We start from the raw sequence: 21,973 nt of genomic DNA on the forward strand, positions 1-21,973 counted from the left end.
ATTGCCTATTTTGGGGATCTACTGTCATCCTGATGTTTCACACCTCAATTCTAAGGAGTTCGATCTCATTTGAATCTCATTAGTAGAATTCTGGAGGACACCAGGTTTGTGAACACTTCTCCAGCACATAACAAAAGAATTGAGATTTGGAATTATGCATCTGATTTAACTAACCTAACCAGAAGGGGGAAAAAACCTAAAATGTCTCAAATCTTTCTACATTTCAGTTTGTGCTTTAAAAACCAAACTGCTATGAACACAAACAAATCAGGAAATTCTTGGAGACTATCCCAATGATATTTATAGAGACTAGAAATTGGTCTGCCTGGTGAATATATTCAACATGTAAATAGTGGCTGTTCCCAGCACAATCTGAACTTGTATTCTGCAATATTGAATGTGGGTGATATTATGAAGCTAGAGACTTATTTCTGCCAAACTGCAGATCTTTTACATATTGCTTTTTAGACGAAAGCTAAAAGTAGCAGATAAAATAACATGGCATTACAACCCAGGTCAAACTTTAGGTTCTTAAGTGTCTGAAAAGCTGCCCTATATTAGGAAGGTATCTCAAGGTGAATGTCTACTAGATACATAATACAGCAGTTCATTTACTAATCTGCTTAAAAGATGCATCCAGAACCGTTTTACTACATCATTCAGCTTTGCACATATAATTTCTCAGACATTTTGGCATGCCAGTTTATCTAATTTTTCATAATAGCATAGAAAAAATACATATTTTTATATAAAGGGAACATCATTAGGCTCATTGGACAACTTCCCTAATATTCTGAAGGCACTGAGTCTGGCAATATGAAGATGTCCTCAGGAGTAAAGCAAACCGAGAGGACCTGATGAGAAAAGGTGTATCATAATGCAAACCCAACAACTGATATTCTTCCACCAGATGTGGAATGTAAAGGCAGAATTTGTCATTATGTGAGTCATATTATTTAATTGATTGATTGATCAATCAGTCAATCTTCTGCTTTTCATTCAGAAGCATCAGTTGGTGGACACAAACTTCCTCTTCTTAATAACTACCCTGTGAAGTAGATTGGGCTGAAAGAGTGGCTAGACAAAGTCAACCAGCTTCTGTAGTTGAGAATTGAGAACTGCATATCTGTGCAGTCATTCAATCTCATAGTAGCTACTGTGAAAGACTAAGATAATAATAACAGTAAAACAGAGGACTGATTTCTATTAAATCTCTACTTTTCACTGATCCTGAGAATAAATAGCAGTCATGACATTGTTTCTGAATTCCTAGATACTTATGACTGTAGTATCTTATATTGCAGAGATGATTAATTTCTGCTACATGCATCACTGTTCTCTGTCCTTCAGGTAATTTGTTGGGAGGCAGAAATGTTCCTGCCTTCTTTTTATTCCACATCAACAGACCATTGTCTAGTGGGCCAAGACAGATTTATTGATGCAACTAAATGTTTGATATTATCGTTCCCAAAAATCCTTTAACTTATCTTCCTGAAACTAATGTTTTGACCTTCATGTTAAACATGTACTAAACATAATAGGCTGAACATGTTTGAGCATTTTATTATTATGCATTGCTGGTATTCTGTTTCTATATGGATGTCACACTTCCTCTCAACATTACCAACAACAAACTTTAATCAACATACATTAATCTTTAACAGGACTTACCTAGTCAGTAGAATAATTTAAAAAAAAAAAGATAAAAATGGCCAACGGGGGTATGTATTCACTATACTTCATGACTACTGACAAAGTGGCATTTTTAAAACCTGCATATATTTTTATACTTGGTTAGCTACTGAGACTCTGGTATTTGCAGCAGCATACAAGACTGATAAATAAATGAAAATGTAAGGATAAATTAACACCTGCAAATCACATACTCACTTGTGTCATAGAGACCTAAATCATTTAAATGTATTGTAATGTTTCTACAGCAAGCTAAACACGTATCTTTTCTTCCTTTAAAACAGTCATGGCAAAAATATTATTGTTGCAATGATTCATCTTATGCTTTTTGTCCATTTTCATCAAAACACTTATCTCTAGCATAAATGAAAGCTGGAAGGTCACGCAGACTGAAAGAATCAGATGTACCTCACAGATCTGACACAAATCCATCAACCAGTACAGACAATCCTTTCTGTGATTTCTCTTCCCTACTTTAGACTGCTGATAAAAATATCTGGATAGGAGGCCATTTCAGTCTCAGTATAATACAGGTAGTCCTCAACTTACCAACATTTGTTGGTGACCATTCAAAGTTACAGCAACACTGAAAAAAGGGACCTATGAGGTTTTTTTCATGTACAATCCGTAGTCACACAATCATAGATCAGATACTTGGCAACTGGTTCATATTTATGATTATATGCGGTGTCCTGGGGTCATGGGGTCACTTTTTGCAACCTTCTGATAAGCAAAGTCAATGGGGATACCAGATTTACTTAATAACCAGGTTACTAATTTAACAGTTGCAGTGATTAAATTAACAACTGTGGCAAGGTCATAAAATGGGATAAAGCTCACTTAACAAATGTCTCAGTTAGCAACATAAATTTATTTTGGGCTCAATTGTGGTCCTAAGTCTAGGACTACCTGTACTGTAGGGATGTTCTATTCCCTCTAGTTATATTTTCTTTGATTTGTACCAAGACCAAATTGCTCGCTTATGATCTTCTAGTTATACTGAATGGGAAAGAGCCAAACTATCACAAGGCAAAACATTGTATTTCAGGGGCAATACAATTCTCACCTCTTTCTTATTCCGGGAAATGACATTTGGATCAATAGATCCCAAAGACAAGTTTGGCAGGACAAAGTTAAGTACTTTAGCTGCAAATACCTGAGGGAGAAAAATATAATTAATATCTTGGAAGGCAAGAAGGGAATTACAGAAGTCAGTTTTGAGGTAGCAGAATTTTTTTTTTTTAGCTTAACCACTACATTGTTACTGCACTCCAGCTGAAGATCTGCTCCTGAATGCCAACAAATGGATTTATTCCAAATGTACCAGAAAGAGTGAAAAGATTCTCAGGACTATTTATAAGGGAAAGCTTGATGCAAGTGGTGTTACTCTCCAAAAACCTCTTTGTCCAACTTTAGGACTCTTACATTTCTTCCTGACAACAAAAGAAGGAAGGAATCCTGGCTAAAGAAGTTGAGAGAAAGCCAGCTTTTCCCTTCTTCAAGGGAAGTCAGGGTTGTTTGCCAGGGTTCCTTCTTGTTGCTATTCACTTTGTATTTTAGTTCCCTATTCTAGCTTATGTGATTTATAGTACAGTTCTTTAAACATGGTAAACACATTCTGTAGCAGGGATACAAATAAAGAGAAAAATGTGTACACATTGACTAAAGAGATCTATGGCACAGCTAATTTCTGGGAGCTAAATACTAAAATATGAAGAAAAGAAAATACTTGAAAAAATTCCACTAATAGGGTTCTATAGCTGACCCCAATGCTGAATAATCTCTTATGTTCTGTAGATTACGTTCTAATTAAGTGGTCATCACTTAAAATCAACGATAGCCAAGAAAATACTTTGCTAGGCCTGTTTTAAGGACATATTCATTACTGCATGCAGTAATGTTTCCTGGAAAATGAAATCTGTGACCTTGATTTTCTATGAATCCATTAAATGTAATTATATTCATCACATTCTCCGATCCTCCTGCATCAAAGATCGCTACTGTGGGAAAAAATACATGGTATTAATGATAAAAGAATAAAGTAAAAGTTCTCCCAGAAACGAAAGTTTCAAAGCTGACACAGAGGGGTCTATGACAGCTTGCCACAGCCAACTTACCATGGCCAACTCACCATGGAGCAACTTAGATTTTGTTGCTTTAATAACTCCAATCATTTTTCTTCCATTTTGCTGAATATTTAAGCTAATGAAGAGTTTTGTTCCTAGTACAGTGAAACTTCATTTTATAGTACCCCAGTTTAGTGGACTTTGAAGGCAATGGACAGAACTTTTACCTGAAGTAGTGCAGATGATTTAGTTAAATTACCACAATTTGTGTGAATTTACATCATTATATGATATGCCTAATGACATGAACTGACGCAAATGACAAATTATATAATTGGCATTATTACATAAGTGACATAAATTTGGATTTAATGGATATTCAGGCTTAATGGACATGCTCTCCTGCCTAATAGTCTGATGTTTTCATGTACAAATATTATCTATTAATTTTTGAATTTGTCAGAATATAAGTAGTTTAATTCTTAGTCTATGATTGCTAATGTACCCTATCCAAACATATTAGGAGTCAGGCTGATAGAAAGGATGCTTTATTAAGTTAATACCTCACAAATTAATGACAACTACCCATATTGGAGAGATGCCCTTCTCACAAGCATATCTTATTAATGGAATGTTTGAAAAACAGACTCTGTAATATTCAACTTTTAAATCTTAGCCAATCATATCTGTGAGATAAAGATATTGCTAATCCTCAGTCCCACCAGCCTTCCTTTCTTAGATACCTCTTGAATAAGCAAGATCAGCAGCTAATTTAATGCTCTAATTGTAAGCAGTTATAATAGTTATCACATTTGCTTTGAATTGCATTCATTCGAATCTCCCCTACGCAAGCAGTTTTCATTAAAGCTTGGTAAAGTGCTGAGTAGACTACGTGGCTATACCCCCAGGTTGTTGCTATTGCTACTGCTGCAGCTGCTACCTACATAATTTATGGGGCAACAATTCAGATTAGGAGCAAGAAGGAGTAAAAAAATGTAGCTCCTTTCAGCAACCTTTTAAAGAAGGTTTTTCATGAGCTCAGGAAAAAAATTCAGCTACTTTAAAGAGTTGCTAACAAGAGAGATCTGTAATTAGAATCATTGAGCCAATAAAGTTTTACAAGTTTTTGCAACATATGGTTTAATAAATAAAGGTCTAGAGAGAAGGAAATGGAACACAGATAGTCGTCCACTTATGGAAGTTTATTCGGTGACCATTCGAAGTTACAGCTGCACTGAAAAAAAGTGACTTATGACCATTTTTCACACTGCATGTGTGAATGCACTTCATCACTGCAGCATGCCCATGGTCACGTGATTTATATTTGGATGCCTGACAACTGACTCACATTTATGACGGTTGCATTGCCCAAGAGTCATGTGATCCCCTTTGGCAACCTTTTGACAAGCGAAGTCAATGGGGAAACCAGATTCACTTAACAAACATGTCACTAATTTAAGAAATGCAATTATTCACTTAACAAATTGGGCAAAAAGTCATAAAATGGGGCAAAACTCACTTAACAAATTTCTCACTAAAGCAACATACATTTTGGGCTCAATTGTGGTCATAAGTTGAGGACTAACTGTATACAATACTCTTGTCAGGTCTCCTTAGTTGATCCGATTCATCATATTGTATAATATCAGATAAGCTGATAGTATAATGTCATGAGGCATATATGACTATTTATAAACTATCAAGGGGTGGAAATTTCTCCACAATAAGAAACGACCCTAAGCTCCATGAATGAGTCCATAGACTAGACGTGGGGCTGGTTGTTACTTTTTCCTTGCCAAACTTAATAAATCAGCACCACCTGCTTAAAATAATTATAAAACTGACTGTTAGAAGTGAAGCTAAAATAATTTGAACTCCCCCACCAAAAAACCCTCATATCCATCATTCTAGTCAACCCAATAAAAATTGGTACAGAAGCTGAGGTCTTGGTGGTTCCAAGAGACCTCCAAAAATTGTTACCAGATTGCATTTTTAATATGATTGAAAGGGGAAGCTGATTAAATACAGGAGAGGAGAGCAATCCTACTAACTGCATTCAACTGTGGAAGTAATTTTTTGTCTTGGCCCCACCAATTGCATTTTTGAGTGCGGCCCTGGGGATATCTCTCAAAGCTTAAGAGTGGCTTTCTGCCCAGAGAAAGCTGCACACTCTGTGCTAAGTTATGAATTGTTTTAACCATGCCTTCTGAACATGTCATAGGGCTTCATCACTCAAACACCATGGTTTACAAACCACAAAGAGTTCACACACCAGGCTAAGCAAACTGCATTAAGGTGTAGCATAGCATGGGAACTTAGCCAGAGATCATGCATCTGGAAACTGAGGGAAACAAAAGCAGTTTGAGAAAAGAGATTTGTCAAAATAAATCTACAGGAAATGGAAAAGGTTAGTGCAAGGCTCTTGCTCTAAATGGCAATTCTGATTTTTGTAAGAAAAAGGGCATCTTCATTCATTAATCCTTCAGCTTTTACACTGACCAGAAACCCTTTTACATTCAGGAACAGCCTTAAATTCATGTATTAAAAAAAAAAAAAAGCACTCTACCACATATAGAGAGGTTAGGCTGGTGAAAGAAAAGAGCTATTATCTCAAGTTAGTAAGATTTTAGCTGACATTTAGATAGTGTGCCTGGAATTAAATGAACACCTTTTTTTTTTTTTTTACCTTGATCGGTGTCGCTACATCAGGGCTTGCAACTACTAAAGGAGAAATTAATACCATGCCTGAAAAGTCATTTGGTCTTTCACACGCGGTGAGGATGGCAATGGCTCCTCCCTGAAATGAAAAAGCAAGCAATGGGTTGATGATTGCTAAGACTATTGATCTCAGTAAAGCAGAGGTGGGAAGTTTGTGCAATACTACAACTCCCAGCATGTCTTACCTTTGGCATGCTGACCGGAGTGGCAGCTGAGTTGGAATTTAGAAATACCTGAAGTGATATGGTTGCCCCCCTCCCGGTCATATAACTAAAAGAGATGACAAGAACTTATGGGCAGGTACATTTATCAAGGTCACTGTCTTGGAACCTTGTCAGTTTAATTCTGGCAATGACTTATTGTGGCAATGGCCAAGCTATATTCAATTTCCTTCTGCACCAAGAAAAAGGCATTTTAGATCAATTCCATTATCATGCACCACTGATTCCAATCAGCAATATAAAACAACAGACAAAAAACTTCAAAGGAACTATGGAGGTGATAATTTCAAAACTTATGTAATGAATGCAAGTGTGTATCACTAAGTGCACAATTCACCTGTATTAGCACCAGAGCCTCATGGCAGTGCTTCAAAAGGTGTGTCAATACCACTTCTAGGCATTGTACAACACTGGAATACCCAGAAATGCAACTGCACAAAAGAAATCATCCTAGGAATCACAATACAGCTATTAGGTTCTTGTTACAGAATGTTCTTCCTTATTTACATATTAAACTCATATATATTATTCCTTTACAAGGAAAACCAAAAATACAAAAAAAAATGTAAATCATTTTCTCTGTTCCTTCAAACTACAACCAGATTTTTACAAAATGCAAGAAGAAAGATAGCATTTGTCCAGTGGTATGGGAAAAATGGCTCCCAGCATGTCCATAAAGGCCCAAAAATGGAAGAGAAGGAGAGGCAGACAAGAGTAAATCAAGAGATTCTTAGTGAGTTAAGTAATGATACAACTAGAAAGAATGGAATGGCAAGTAGACAGTCTGGTCAAGCTGTGGGATGAAACAGAAGCCAAAGGGAAAGTCAAAGTAACCAAACGATATCCTGAAGTTAGATTAATAAAACATCACATTATGTGCTTGCATTCAAAAATGTATAGTTTAATGAGCAGTTAAGTGGCGCAGTGGTTAGAATGCAGTACTGCAGGCTACTTCTGCTGACTGCTGGCTGTCTGCAGAATTTAGCAGTTCAATTCTCACTCTCTCAAGGTTGACTCAGCCTTCCATCCTTCTGAGGTGGGTAAAATGAGGACTGTTGGGGCAATAGGCTGTCTCTGTAAACCGCTTAGAGAGGGCTGTAAAGCATAATGAAAGGGCATATAAATTTAAATGCTATTGCTAAGCGCTATTAAAACAAAGAATGATAAAAAACATTTTATTTTTTCTTACAGAGGAGAATAATAGCTCATTGGGAAGCAAATTTTAGGGCCATTTTTAAAAAGTTTTGGATAATATGGTTAGATGTAAGAAACAAAGAAGTTTGAAGGCATAACTTTCATCTCTTATAAATCTTGACTTATATCTCTTAAAACTGGACTGATTGTTCCAGTTTTGGAGGGATTTATTGATTATTATTTGGCATAGTCATTAAAAAATAACTGAATGCCAAGCCAGTTTGGGACTGCAAGCTAAAATGCTCCCTCTTCAAGCCAAAAGTATGTATCTCAACCTCAGTAAGCAGGAGAGTTCAGTATGATTCGCAAGTAGTTGCCATGGGAAATTCTTGGAGAACTGTATTAAAGATACATCATTTTTTTTACTTGCAGGAATAAATCATGTTTGTGTTTATATGAATATGAGGACTATTTGGGTAACTTCAATTTCAGCTTATGCTACCATTTCTTTGTTTTAAAGGTTTACCATGAACTTCAAATCAGACATCATCTTGTTAACTTAATAGAGATGGCTATGGTAGCCTTAACTTTATTTCAAAGGCCACTTTTTTTGTTTTGAGATTTCTTTAAAGATTCTCAGAAAAAAAGTTTACTTTTTCATGCTAGTCCCCATTGCTATTATTCAGTGCTTTTTTTATAAACCTAGAGTAAGTTTTTGAAAAGAAGGAAATTTCTTAAAGAAGCATATCGGAACTGGAATGATTAACTGAACTAACTAAAAGCAAGATGATCTGAGCATTAACAGGAATTTCCACTTTGATCTAGATATGAATTCAAAGCAAAAATAGAGTAAGGTTTAGAATTACAGAATTAATGTCTCAAATGGTTGTACAACTTTCTTCTAATTTAACAAAAATGCATTTTATATGCTATAATTTTTTAAAAAGTACTAGACAATGTAATTTTCTACAGTGTAACATGTAATGCATGTTACAATGGGATATAGTGACAGCTAATGCCTTGGTTGTATACAAGAAAAAAAAATGTCTTTGTGTGTATGTGTTTGTATATGTATGTAAAGTAGATTATAGCAATTTCTTGCCTAGCTTTCAATGGGAATTTTTTGCCTTCCAAAAATCGGATTCTGCTGATAACTAAAACAAATAGAACAAGATATGAATACACATACATGTATCTCCAGAATACAAGCCATCACTGATACATTTTACAACAGTAATAAAATTCAGATATGATAAACCATTCCTCTGAAGTAAATGACAATCGACTCACACATGCAACCTTTTGCATTTTCATCCCTGAACCTTAACCTTTATTAGCTAGCTTAAAACTTCCAGAACAAACTATGATTGGGGTTGTACATCCTTTGTAGTAAAAATAAAAATTATAGTCTAAGGCAGCACAAAGTCTACATCATAGAATATTACATGTATTATGAGTAAACCATAACATAACTTTGGGGATACCTTTTATTTTACATGGTTTATTCTTGTATTAAAATGATTCCGAGTTGATAAGTCATGATATATCCATTCCTGTATCACAAGCTTGTTCAATATCCACCATAGTTCTTGATATATCTCTGGGCATTATCCTTGTTGAACTGTCCACCTATTCTTTCATCTCTTTTGGCCGGCAGGTCCAGCATCATTATGCCATTTGTCACTTTATCCCCTAATGGGAATATAAAGCCACAAAATGCAAAATACCCATTTTCTCATCCAACCAGCCTCCCTGAACTGGAACTTTGGGCCCTGCTTTGTGACTTTATTTCATCATCAAAAGGTTTTCTGTGGCCTGTAGAATTGGAAAGCTGAGTTGTGGACCCCAACCCAGAAGTTCATGTTTGCTTTTATTTTGCACATTTCCTTACCTTTCCCTTTCTTCTCACTGCAAAAATGTGTACCATTGGCATATTCATCCTTCCCTTTAACAACACTTGAGAATCTCAGAAAACGGGGAAACCCACTCTTTAAATGAATATGGTCCTTAATTGATTTAGAAACATTTTAACCAACATGAATAAAGGGATCTGCCTGCTTGCTTGCCTGCCTGCCTGCTGCCTGCCTATCCATCCATCCATCCATCCATCCAATCATCTATCTATCCTTGTGTTTATCTGTCGGGAAAAAACAAACAAACTCTTCACTTGTTTATGACTTTGTATAAAAATTATGAGAATAATTCATGTAAAGTCCATTAGCGCACAACAAAATCTCTAAAACATTTTGTCTTTTATCTTTCTCATATATACATACATTCATTTCACACTATTGCTTTTTGGCAAAAAAAAAAGTTATTTTTCCATTTGCGTTTCTAGAAATTCCAGCTTCATAACTCTTCAATATTGGAAATAAGCCCTGGGAATGGTGTGTAAATCTGTAATTTCACATTAGAACTAGGAACTGTGCAGTTCACATTTAGATGGGCAGCTGTTTACAAACAACTCCAATAACATAGCCACTGCTTTTTGTGAAAATAAAAGAAAAATAGAAACAAAAAGAGGGAATGGAGAGGAAACAGAGAAAGAAAACAGAAAAGGCTATAATAATAAAAATTAAAAGCCTCCTGGCACCAGTATTAATTGTTAGACTTCAGAAACCTAACCCAAAATAAACAGCGTCTGCTGCTCTATAGGAGGCCAAGGCTCCATGAGGAAGGATAATGTTCTTACCATAGAGTGCCCCAGAAGAAACACAGGAATGCCTGGATGATCCTTCTTCATGAGATCTATGTGCTGCAAGCTGTCTCTGACAAACACGTGAAAGTCTGACACAACCATACGGTCTCCTTCACTTTGCCCATGGCCAACTGTAAAAGGGAAAAGGAAAAGTGACCTGCCACACCAAAAGTAGTTCATATTTTGACTCTTCTGAGACTTACACATGAAACCCAACCTAGACACAAAAACTATATTCTGTTACAGTTTCTCCCACATGACACCATCAAGATGTGTGCAGGGCCTATTGGAATTGAAGTCCAACACATTTGGCAGTCACCAAATTAAGAAAAATTATACTCCATTTACAACATGCTGTTGTTTTTGACACTTAGTCATGTCCGACTCCTGGTGACTTTACAGAGACGTGCTCTCTATGCCAAGAGTCTCCAACCTTGGCCACTTTAAGACTTGTGGACTTCAACTCCTAGAGTTCCTCAGCCAGCAAGGCTAGGAGTTGAAATCCACAGGTCTTAAAGTGGTCAAGGTTGGAGACCTCTGCGCTATGCTACCCAGTCAAGCACAGCTTCTTTTAGTTGTTTTTTATTCAAATTTGCATCAGATTTGACGTTGTCAAGCCACTGATGAGGTTACCTATTTTGAAACATCTGTAAGAAAACAAACAAGCTCAGAGAGCACCTCAGCGTGTTTCTTGCTTGACTCTTCTTTATCCACTAACCATTCCTAACATCATTGCCTTCACCAATGAATTCACATGCGTAACAGGTGCAAAGTAAATCGGACGAGCCTTATGATTTTAGTTTCCAGTGATGTGTCTGGTTTTATATTCAATACAAATAACATCATTTGTGTACAAAGGCCTCTTAAGCCACAAGAGCAATGAGAACAGGGGGAGCCCCAAACTGTACATCACCTTTGTCTGGGGAATGCTAACCTGTTAAGAATCAAAGGTAACACCAAGTCATGGACATAAAACTTCTATGTTCCACAACTGAGATTGCCTGAGGCTATAAATGATCACAATCCCTACATAGGGATCCTTAAGAGGCTTCCAATGTGACCTGGCTTCCTCTTATGAGGAAATACGGGTAAAATTCTAAACCTTTTCAGAAATAGGATGATGCACTACTAAACAGACTTCAGTCTGATCCAACAAGATATGGGTCTTATATATTCACAGCCTCAATAAGAAATGATTGCAGGCTTACACAGTTAAAAGCAGAAAATAATTATTACCTTCCTCCTTAACTATTTCCAAGGAAGGAAATAGTTTATGTCGTATGCTATTGAAATTCATAATTATCCCTCATAAAATAGAACTGATGATCAGCTGATCTGACAAGATAGCCCACCGCCCAAACAAAATTATAGCTCTGTAATCATTGCAGCTTTGATTCTTAAAAAGAAAAAAGTGCTGAATAGCCAAGCTTAAGATTAGAGGGTAAAGAAATGCAGAGATTTCTGACGTTACTCAGCTGCACATTTTCTTACCTTTTAATCCAGATTTCTGCCCTGTAAATGCTTTTTCAATACTGGTATTCGGATATGCTCTACCCAACATGACTTGCAATTAGATCAATGTTGAGAGAAGCATGTTAGAACTATGGCTGAGTTAGTGGTTTACTGAGTTAAGAATGATATGAGAACTAGGCTTTTAGTTGAATGCAACATTCCCATCCTGATGCCCTACAGCAGGGGTCCCCAACCACCGGTCCCTGGACCGGTACCGGTTCATGGAACAATTTCTACCAGGCCGCCGGTTTGCTGGGCGCCGCCATCCTGTTTTGATGAAAAAGTGCTTCTGGTGAGCTTTTCTGGGTAGAAAGCGGCGTTTGGGTGCTGAAAGAATCCTCGCGCCTTAGTTTTATCAAGGGGGGGCGGCTTCAAACAAAACTAAGGCGCGAGGATTCTTTCAGCACACATGGCAAGGTGAGCCGAGCGACCGTCCCGAAGCCGCCGCGAAGCTGATCGACATAGGTACAAAGGAGGAGTTGAAGGTGGCGGGGAGAAGCGGGGGACAGCTGGCTGGCTGGCTGGCTGGTCGCTCGGCTCGCCTTGCCATGCATGCTGATGCCGGTACCAGGCCGTGGATGATTTTGTGATGCCGGTACCGGGCTGCGGCACAAAAAAGGTTGGGGGCTACTGCCCTACAGTATTTAATGCAGTATTTGATGACTGGAAAATGATAAAAGCCAATGAGCCTCAAGTTGAGAAAGACAGATATACACAAAACATTGGGAAAAATGAGAATGTCCCAAAGGTGCTTTTTCAAGAGGCAACTGGACTTTCTGGTTTTTCTTTGAAGATGTTTTGCTTCTTATCCAAGAAGATTCTTCACTTCTGACTGGATGGTGGGGAATAGAAGGATTTATACTCCTTGCAGACAGATGGTCATTTGCATGTTTTTACTGAGCTGTTAAGTCCACCTGGAAGTTTATCTGTGTCATCAGGTTCACCTGAGTGGTGCAAATGGGTGTAGGGTCTTCTTGGAACTGTTGAAAGGACTGTGTTGTAGACTGGAGATAGATGATGTTGTATTTCTCTCCCTCTGTTGAGAGAGGGCTGTTCAATTTTGACATAGATGATCTACAAAACACTCATGTCCCTCCCCCTGCAGTCATCTGACTACTTATTTGGATAACCATTCTGCATTTATAGCTGTTTGCAGTGCCTTATCATCATGTGTCCAACTTAGGGCATTTTTGCCAAAAACCAGCATTTACTTCTGGATATAGGCAAAACCTGCCCCATAGCAAACAATGGGCTTACATAATTATTGCAGTATTTAATGACCACTGCAAAAAGCTATAAAATGGATCCAGTCACATAGTGACCCACTTTACGATTGTCACAATATACAACAATAATTGAGGATTCCCTGTAAATATTTCTGGAGATATGGCATATATATCTTCTAGAATTACAACAAGGTTTTTTTAATGGATCCCTTTGCAGTATAGTATTAGTATAGTATAGTATAGTATAGTATAGTATAGTATAGTATAGTATAGTATAGTATAGTATAGTATAGTATAGGTATAGGTATAGGTATAGGTATAGGTATAGGTATTGGTATAGCCTAGCACAGTACAATGTTTATAATGTAATATTATAATTGGCACCAGTGTGATACGCCATGTGGTGTCCGGCTGCAGAAGAAGTCAGGCAGCAGCACAACAGGTGTCGGGGCACAGGAGGCCTGGCTGCAGGTGTCCTAAGGTAAGCGGGTGTGGGGTGATGGGAAAGCTACACCCCGCAACCCCACTTGATTTTACGCATGTGCCTCGCCCCACTTTGTACAATCAGATGGTGGGCGAGGCTAAACTAGGGCTTATTTTGGGGATAGGGCTTATATTCAGCCCAGGCATGAAAATCAGGCTAGGGCTTGTTTTCAGGGTAGGCTGTATTTTCGGAGAAACACAGTAGATTCTAAAACAGTTCAACAATTCTTTGTCCTTATACTTCTTTGTGGGAAATAGATATTTATAGAGAAATCTCAATACATCACAAACAACTACAGATCCCAAGAATTTTTTAAAAAGTATGTGGATAGGAAACAAATACATAAAACTTGTCTAAGTATGTAACATAAAGAGATCTAAATTCTAAAGTTGTTGATGCCCTTTTCTCAAATTTAAATAGCTGTCAGAAGTTTAGGTGGATCAGAGGTAATCAAGAATTCAGCAAATCAGAGCAATTTAATTTGGATTTATTCTTTCCAAATTTGTTTATGTGGAATTAAGAAAAACTGAGTTTAGTAAGTACAAGCTTAAGTCCAAACATGCAGAGATTGGGCTAGTAGTGATAATATAAACCAGCTTTCTCTAACATGATGCCTAGCAGATGTGTCCAGAAAACAGCTCCCAGCAGTTCTGGAATTTGTAGCCCCAAATACATCAAGAGGGCATGAGCTTGAGAAAGACTAGCATAAACAAATGAAAAATGTTTAGAATTTCTACTTAACGCTCCTTTATTATTGAGTGCTGTGAAAGAAGTTTTTCCCATATGCTTTTTTAAAAAAACTTTTAGCTGCTATTATGTTTGTTTTTGTATCTCTAACAATCATCTATGGATGAGTTGCTGCTTCATATTGCTTTCCATATGGCCCTAATTAGGCTATAATGTGGTTGATAGGAAAGGTTTCTGTGTGTGAATCTGTCCATAATGTGTGAATTAAGCTATGTTCAACAAAAACTAAAAATCCTTGTTTATGATTGTTATTTATTCACTTTTAGTTGCCAAATCTCAAATAAACCAAATAACATATATTCATGCATAAACTAAGCTAAGTAGATTTGATTATTTCCAATCAACTAATGTAAAATTAACAGCAGCTTTCCAGACAAGAAATGGCAAACAGAAGAAAGAATAATTAAAAAGTAGAGAAATGAGTACAGCAGAATGAAGGGCCAGCAAGTTAACTGGCTCTTTGTAATTCGTCTCCTGATAAGATGACTTGGATTGCCCAAAACTGTTCCATATGGTTGCTACTCACAATAAGACTGCAAGACAACAGCTTCTGGTGAGTTTAGAGATCTGGGAAATGAGGGAATATCTTCTTCTTCTTTTGCTCAAACCATAGTCAGTGCCTTAAGAAAGGACACTGGGTTTTCATAATTCCTTGTCTAATTGCCCTTAGAAATTGCTTGTTAACTGCTTTTCAACTATTAGGAACTTTTGAATCAACAGGTGGGCACCAGGTAAGTCTCTTTTGATTCTTAGAGGAATAAGTTTTTAATAGGTGCTTAAGGATTAAAAAAATACTTTGGAATAAGTAACAAAAGGCTGATTAGAACTTTCATTTTGGAATGATACAAATAGAGCAAGGATCCAGATGAATCTGAAATAAGATTTTGGAATTAATTATAAGAATCCATGGAAAATGCTTTTGTTTTCAATTCTCTTAAAACAAGAGATGAGAGTTTGGATACTAGTGAGAACCAAAAGAAACTAAAGATCAAAAATAAAAGAGAAAAACACTTAAGTTTGACTTACTAATACAGACCGGAGCAAAATATTTTAACATGGAATATACTGAAGGAAGTTTTGGACTAAAAAAATAAGTTCAAGAATATCTGTGTTTTAAAGATATTATGGAACAAGTTTTACTGGACATGCTGAGACTGATGTGCAAGTGGATTTAAAAAAAGACAGGGTTCAAGGATGATATGGAAAAAGTCCTACACTACCTACATATGAAACCAGCTAATGTCTTAATAATTAAAAGGGATATACAAATATCAAATCCAAGAGTGACTGGATAACTTTCCTATACTGTATTTTAAAAGTGACTTCTTAAAGCTTTGAAGAATTTTGTGAGAAGGGACAAAGAAAAAACGAAAAAAGTCTAGGACAACATTGAAGGGAACAAAGATCAAAGTTCTTAAAAGTAAAAGGAAGGAATATAAAGTTGGCTTATTTGATCAAGATTAAAACAGATTTATTGTTATTGCTGGTAACCCTTAACAGACTTTTGTTGATCTGGACTGAACAATGTTTTAAGGATTTGTTTATAGATAAGAGATGGGATATGGGAAGAAGAGATCATTTGTTATATTTAAGAGAAGACAATGATTAAAGCTGTTTATACTTGTGAAAAAGGGGTAAGTCATTTCTTCATATATTTCTTTTTTTATTCTTATCTTTTTCTCTCTTCTTTTCTATAGTTTCTTTTTTATTTGTATTGTTTTATTTTTCACTTTGTATTCAGTTTTACCTTTTTAATTGTAATTTTTAATAAAATTTCTATAAAAAAGAAAATGAACAGCTTTGCAGCAACATGTTGCAAAAAACAAGAATAACTTGCAGTTTCTTACAAGTTTGAAAATTTGTGGTATACGAATACGGAAAGTAAATAAATATATTTTGGTATTTGTTCAGGCACCTTGTCTAAATAAATAACATTTATAACAATTATATTCTTGTCCTGCAAGAACAACAGGAACAATGTTCATTCTGACACAATCATGAAAAGGAAGAAGTCAAGTTCAATTCATTCTCACCTCCCTCATCTAATGGCAGTGACAAGCTGTAAATAAGGCAAACTCTCCTCTAAGGTTCAACTTAATATGGCAACTATCAGTAATAATGGATTTTTCTCTTAATACAAAATATGAGAAAAAATAAAGAAATAAAAATTGTTCAGCTTTTAAGTAATCTCATCTGGTCAATTTTCTTGAAGGAGAATGTGAATACTCTTTAGTGGAGGTTCTAGTGCAATTTTTGTGTTTATGAAATAGCTGAAAACTTTAACTGTGACTTTTTCATTTATTTTGAATGATGCCACAAGACTGGGTAAATAAATTTAATATAGATATACTGACAAACAATTTTTGTAGAACAATATATACTATAGAGTTATAATGAAAAAAATGGTGATGATTTAAACAGTTCAATTTAGGCACAGATCAACAAATGAGGGGATTCACTAAGAGCTGAGCTTGCTAGCTGAAGTTATGTTAACTATACAATTAGGAAGGCCTGAAAATTCAATCAAAAAAAGGATAGAACTTTTGAATCACAGATAGTCAATTAATCAACATCATCAAAGTGTATTTCTCAGTAGATAAAATTCACAGATAAGGTAACCCGTGGCATCAATAGAACCCAATAAGAATATATGCTTTCCTTAGTCACTATTAGAATTACATACAACCTGCAACTCCCTTTCATGAAGTCTTTGCAAATATTTCGGATCATAATTGCAAAATTTTGAGATTAAAGCTACAGTGAGAACATTCTAAGCTAAACATCAGTTAGTGTAATTCCTCCTTCCTCACTCTTGAGGTTACTCTCCCTAAATTTATTTATTTATTTTTTATTTTATTTATTTTGTCAAGCAATTGTAAGATAACAGGTGTAAGTATAAACATAGTTATGGATACATGAAATGAGTACATATAAGAAAAATAAAAAAGAAACAATAGGACAGGGACGGTAGGCACGTTGGTGCGCTTATGCATGCCCCCTACAGCCTTTTAGGAAAGGGGTGAGGTCAAGAGTAGACAGTCTAAGGTTAAAGTTTTTTGGGTTTGGGGAAGAAACCACAGACTCAGGTAGAGTATTCCAGACATTGACCACTCTGTTGCTGAAGTCGTATTTCCTGCAATCAAGTTTGGTGCGGTTACCATAGTGTATGAACTTGAGGGCTTTCAGAGGCTCATCTTTTATAACAGCCATTCTTGGTACTTCACAGAGAGAAAGTTTTATTTTAAGCGGTAGAGAGTACAAATATCACTACTGATTTAAAATAATGGAATTATCATACAAGGAATTACAGAAACTGAGGGGAGGCTGCAAAAGTTTAATAATAAACCATTCTACCAAATAATGTCAATTCTAAAAGGGTTGATGCAAAGAAATTGGACAAATTCACAGAGAATGGGAAGAAGACCTCATACAGATTATACATCCATATAATGTCCAGGTTCAGAGGTAGTATACCTTTGTGTGCAGATGCAGTCTTGTGGGTGTCTGAAAGCATAGTGAATGTGCAATTTTGATACCATTAAGTAGGATTCTTCTCATGCATATAGTCACTTCTGTATAATTTTAATCATTATTCAGACCACAGAAACAGAGAACATGTTTTATTTTCCATCGCAAATAAATTGTTGCTGAAGTGGTAATAGCAGTTCATTGCACTTTCCTGATAACAATATATGAATTAACAAAAAAAATGATTCTGCCAAGTCAGAATTGTTTGGAGAGGACATCTAGACTACAACTAAGGGAAAACTACAAATCAGAAAGCTGCTTAGAGCTGAACCACGAATTGGGCAGTAAATAAATTTGATTAATAAATAAAAGTTCAGTCTAATCCATTAGACAGAAAACAAGTTCTTCTACCCTATATTTTTGTCCATATACTGTAGATGTTTATGTCAAATTTAAATAGAGGAGTAAAATGCATATGGAAAGTGCAACCGCTCTTTCTAATGGCCTGGGAACCATTTGAAATATTTGGATAATGAACAGTTTGGATAAACAAGAGAGTTTAGTGATTTCTTAGGATCATGTTAAAATTGACTATTAGGAAAACATACACAATGATAGTGGATTACGTTGGGTAACTGAAGTTCACAAAAAGGGGAGAAAAGGAAACCTACTCACAGTTTTTAAATATTTTGGCTCAGAAAATGCTCTAACCAACTACAAAATGCTAAGCAAAGAGATACAAAATCTAAGAAAGATTTTTTATGGAAGGAGCGTAGCCTGTACATGAGATTGTACAAATAAAGCAAATGGTATGTAACTGCTTAGTAGCAACATGACTAGTTCAATTATCAGATCCAAGGTGGCTTAAGTGTCAAAGATGGGGCATATTCCCATGACCTGGGGAAAGTCGAGGTTTCAGTTCCTTTGAACATCTAAAGCCAGTATCACTCTTATAGAGCACAGGATGCCCACCAAATATAATGGGCATTAGTAAATTTACCTGAGAACGCCCTTTCCATATATGCTGCTAGAGAGCCCAGGATGGGTTAGACTCCTCCTGATGACATCATCAAGCTGAGTCTGTCTTGTATAAAAGGTTCTGCCTGTGGGAGTTTCCCCAAGCTTTGGCGAAGGTACTTGACAGACTGTAGTAAGTGTCTCTGAAAGCCAAACAGAATCTTTAACATTAACATATCTTGCCATGGTCTGGACGAAATAAGGGGCGGGATGGGGTGTCTAGCAGCATATATAGAAAGGGCGTTCTCAGGTAAATTTACCAATGCCCATTTTCCTAAATGCTGCTGCGAGAGCCCAGGATGGGACATACCAAAGCCTGCATGTCCACGAGAGGGTCCTCGTCCGACAAATCTCTTCAAAGTTGGAACCACTCGCTGAATCACCCATCTGCAAAAAGCCACACTCATCGAGGCATAGGAGTCCAGACGGTAATGTCTGATGAATGGAGACAGGGAGGTCCACGTAGCTGCTCTGCAAATCTCGTCTAGGGGTGCCTGGGTGGCTCAGGCAGCTGAAGTCGAGGCACTCCTAGCAGAGTGTGCCGTTAGGCCCTGGGGTACTGGAAGGGCTCTGACTTTGTAGGCCTGTGCGATGCATGCCTTGATCCACCTACTCAAGGTGGGAAGAGAGGCTTTGGTCCCCAATGGGAAGGGGAAAAGGACACAGACATGACCTCAATTTCGCTAAACGTCGAGGTACATACATCTGATGTAAATTCTAAGTGCCTTCTAACATCTAGGGTGTGTCATTTGCGCTCTAGGTTGTGTTGTGGAAGGGGACAGAAATCAGGTAACACTGTATCCTGGGATCTGTGGAACATGGTATTAATCTTAGGTACAAAGGTAGGGTCTAGATGTCTTTGACAGACAAGGCTGCTAGGATCGAAATCCTTCTGGAAGAGGTGATCGCTACCAAAAATGCCACCTTACAAGACAAAAACAGCAAGGGAATTGGCCTCAGTAGTTCAAATGGGGCCTCAGTCAGTGACTACAGTACTTTAGAGAGGTCCCATGTCAGGTATCGATGAACCACTGGAGGCCTCAGGTTTATAGCCCCCTTCAGAAACCTGCGGATCGTGGGATGTCTTGACAAAGATTCCACTCCCCCCAAGGATAGTACAGAGGACAAGGCTGCAACCTGCCTCCGCAGAGTGTTAGGTAAAAGTCCTTTGTCTAGGCCCTCTTGGAGGAAGTCCAGCACCTGGGCAATTGAGGTCCTGGAAGGGGCAATATCATACTCACAACACCATTCGCTGAAGCTTTCCAGGTTACACTGTAGATGCAGTTGGTGGAGGGTCTCCAGGAGGCCTGGATAGTTCTTATTACTCTGGAGGAATAATTGTCCCGGATCAGAGATCCCTGCTCAATCTCCAGGTGGCCAACTGAAGCCACTGGGGCTCTGGAGGCAATATTGGCCCCTGGCTGAGCCACACTCTGTCTTCCGGTATCCTCCAAGGACTGGAGATGGAAAGGTTTACAAAGTCTGCAAACCATGGCCTCCTGGGCCAGTGAGGGGCTACAAGTATAAGTTCTGCTCTTTCCGCCAACAGTTTCTGGATGACCCTTGGAATCAGGGACAGAGGAGGAAAGGCATGCAGGAGCTCCTGTGGCCAAGGGCTGCCGAAAGCGTTCATTCCCTCTGCCCCTGGAACCGCAAACCTGGAGTAGAACCTCGGGAGTTGTGTGTTGTCCTGGGAAGCGAAGAGATCCACTGCTGGCCATCCAAAGCGCTCCGACAGCTCCTGAAATAAATCAGGGTGCAAAAGCCACTCTGCATGGTCAGTGGTGGCTCTGCTAAGCCAGTCAGCCTCAACATTGGACATGCTGCGATGTGCTCACCTCTGAGCGATACCTGGTGTCTCTTTGCCCATAAGCAGAGTTATTCTGCCTCTAGCATCAGGGGTCCTGAATGTGTCCCACCTTGGTGGTTATTATGCGCCTTGGTTGACACATTGTCAGTTAAGATCAGGATGTCCTTATCTGAGACAGCACCCTCTAATTGTGTCAGGGGCAAATGGATCGCTCAAAGCTCTGGATTGAAGGTGGGCTCCCTAGCCATACAGACTGGCATCCGTGGTCAGCACTAACCTGTCAAGATCTTATTGAGATCTTGATGCGATCTAAAGTCTGATGGAGGTAAGCAGTCTTGTAGCTGGTGCAGCCAGCGGATAGAGGACCTTGCGAAAAATGATGCAGCATTCAAGGCCCGGATAGCCCAAGCAGAGGCCTTTTAATGTCTGCTTGGCACATTTGTCCTCTGCCTAAAGTACATCCTCGGGCTTAGTTGGAGTGCCAGAGGAGAAGGAAGCCACTACTGGACAATCTACAGAGGGAACTGCAAGAGCAGTAGCGAGGGAATGGCCCACTTTGAAGAACCACCTGTCATATGAAGATGGGTTTGGAGAAGAGGGTATTCCCGGGTACCCCAACTGTACCACCTGAGATTCGGGGGCAGCCTCCTCTGGGGACAACTGGGCAGTTGTGGAGAAGAGGCTTGAATAAAGCCGTTTTAAAGACTGATGGGGGTTGATCGGGTCTCAGATCTTTCTCTTCCTCAGAGAGGTGGGGTCCCAGGTTTCTCCCTTCTACCATTCAGAAGCAGGAGAGTGGTTACATTCAGATGGTTCTGCACTGTGTCCCTGCTCTAGCTCCCCCCATTCTGATTGAGCAGAAGGGGCCCTGGGCTACTGTGGGTGAAGCAGTCCCCTCTGGGGGATCTGGGCTTGTGGGTAGGCCGGAAAATGGGTCTGGGCCTTAATCCCAACCGAGGCTAAGATTCTTGTAAAAATTCTATTAGATTCTGTTCTCAGCCTGTTATGTTTAACCCACATTTGAGATTAATGTCCCAGTACAGGATCACATCCACACACTGACGACAGCTACCATACTATAGTTATGTTGTTGGAAGCAAGCACAAGATAGCTTTTACTTGAAGCTTGATGGATTGAGTTTATCTTCTATTTTTAATAAAAAATATGGATCAGTTATTTT

At 38.0% G+C, this 21,973-nt stretch overlaps 1 protein-coding gene across 5 annotated transcripts in view; it reads right to left on the reverse strand.

Moving 5' to 3' along the window:
• MGLL (monoglyceride lipase) overlaps nucleotides 1-21,973 on the reverse strand; it is a 164,551-nt gene that overhangs the window by 12,853 nt on the left and 129,725 nt on the right. For all 5 annotated transcript variants that reach the window (XM_087923785.1, XM_026723323.2, XM_087923786.1 and 2 more), the window contains exons 4-6: nucleotides 10,524-10,660; nucleotides 6,445-6,555; nucleotides 2,759-2,848 (exon numbers count right to left, since the gene is read on the reverse strand). In XM_087923785.1, the coding sequence (XP_087779911.1) occupies nucleotides 2,759-2,848; nucleotides 6,445-6,555; nucleotides 10,524-10,660 (338 nt within the window). The remainder of the gene's footprint in view (nucleotides 1-2,758; nucleotides 2,849-6,444; nucleotides 6,556-10,523; nucleotides 10,661-21,973) is intronic.

This window comes from Pseudonaja textilis, chromosome 2, assembly GCF_049901715.1.
Source record: "Pseudonaja textilis isolate UNSWEBS1 chromosome 2, rPseTex1.2, whole genome shotgun sequence".
In the NCBI taxonomy this organism is placed as follows: Eukaryota; Metazoa; Chordata; class Lepidosauria; order Squamata; family Elapidae; genus Pseudonaja; species Pseudonaja textilis.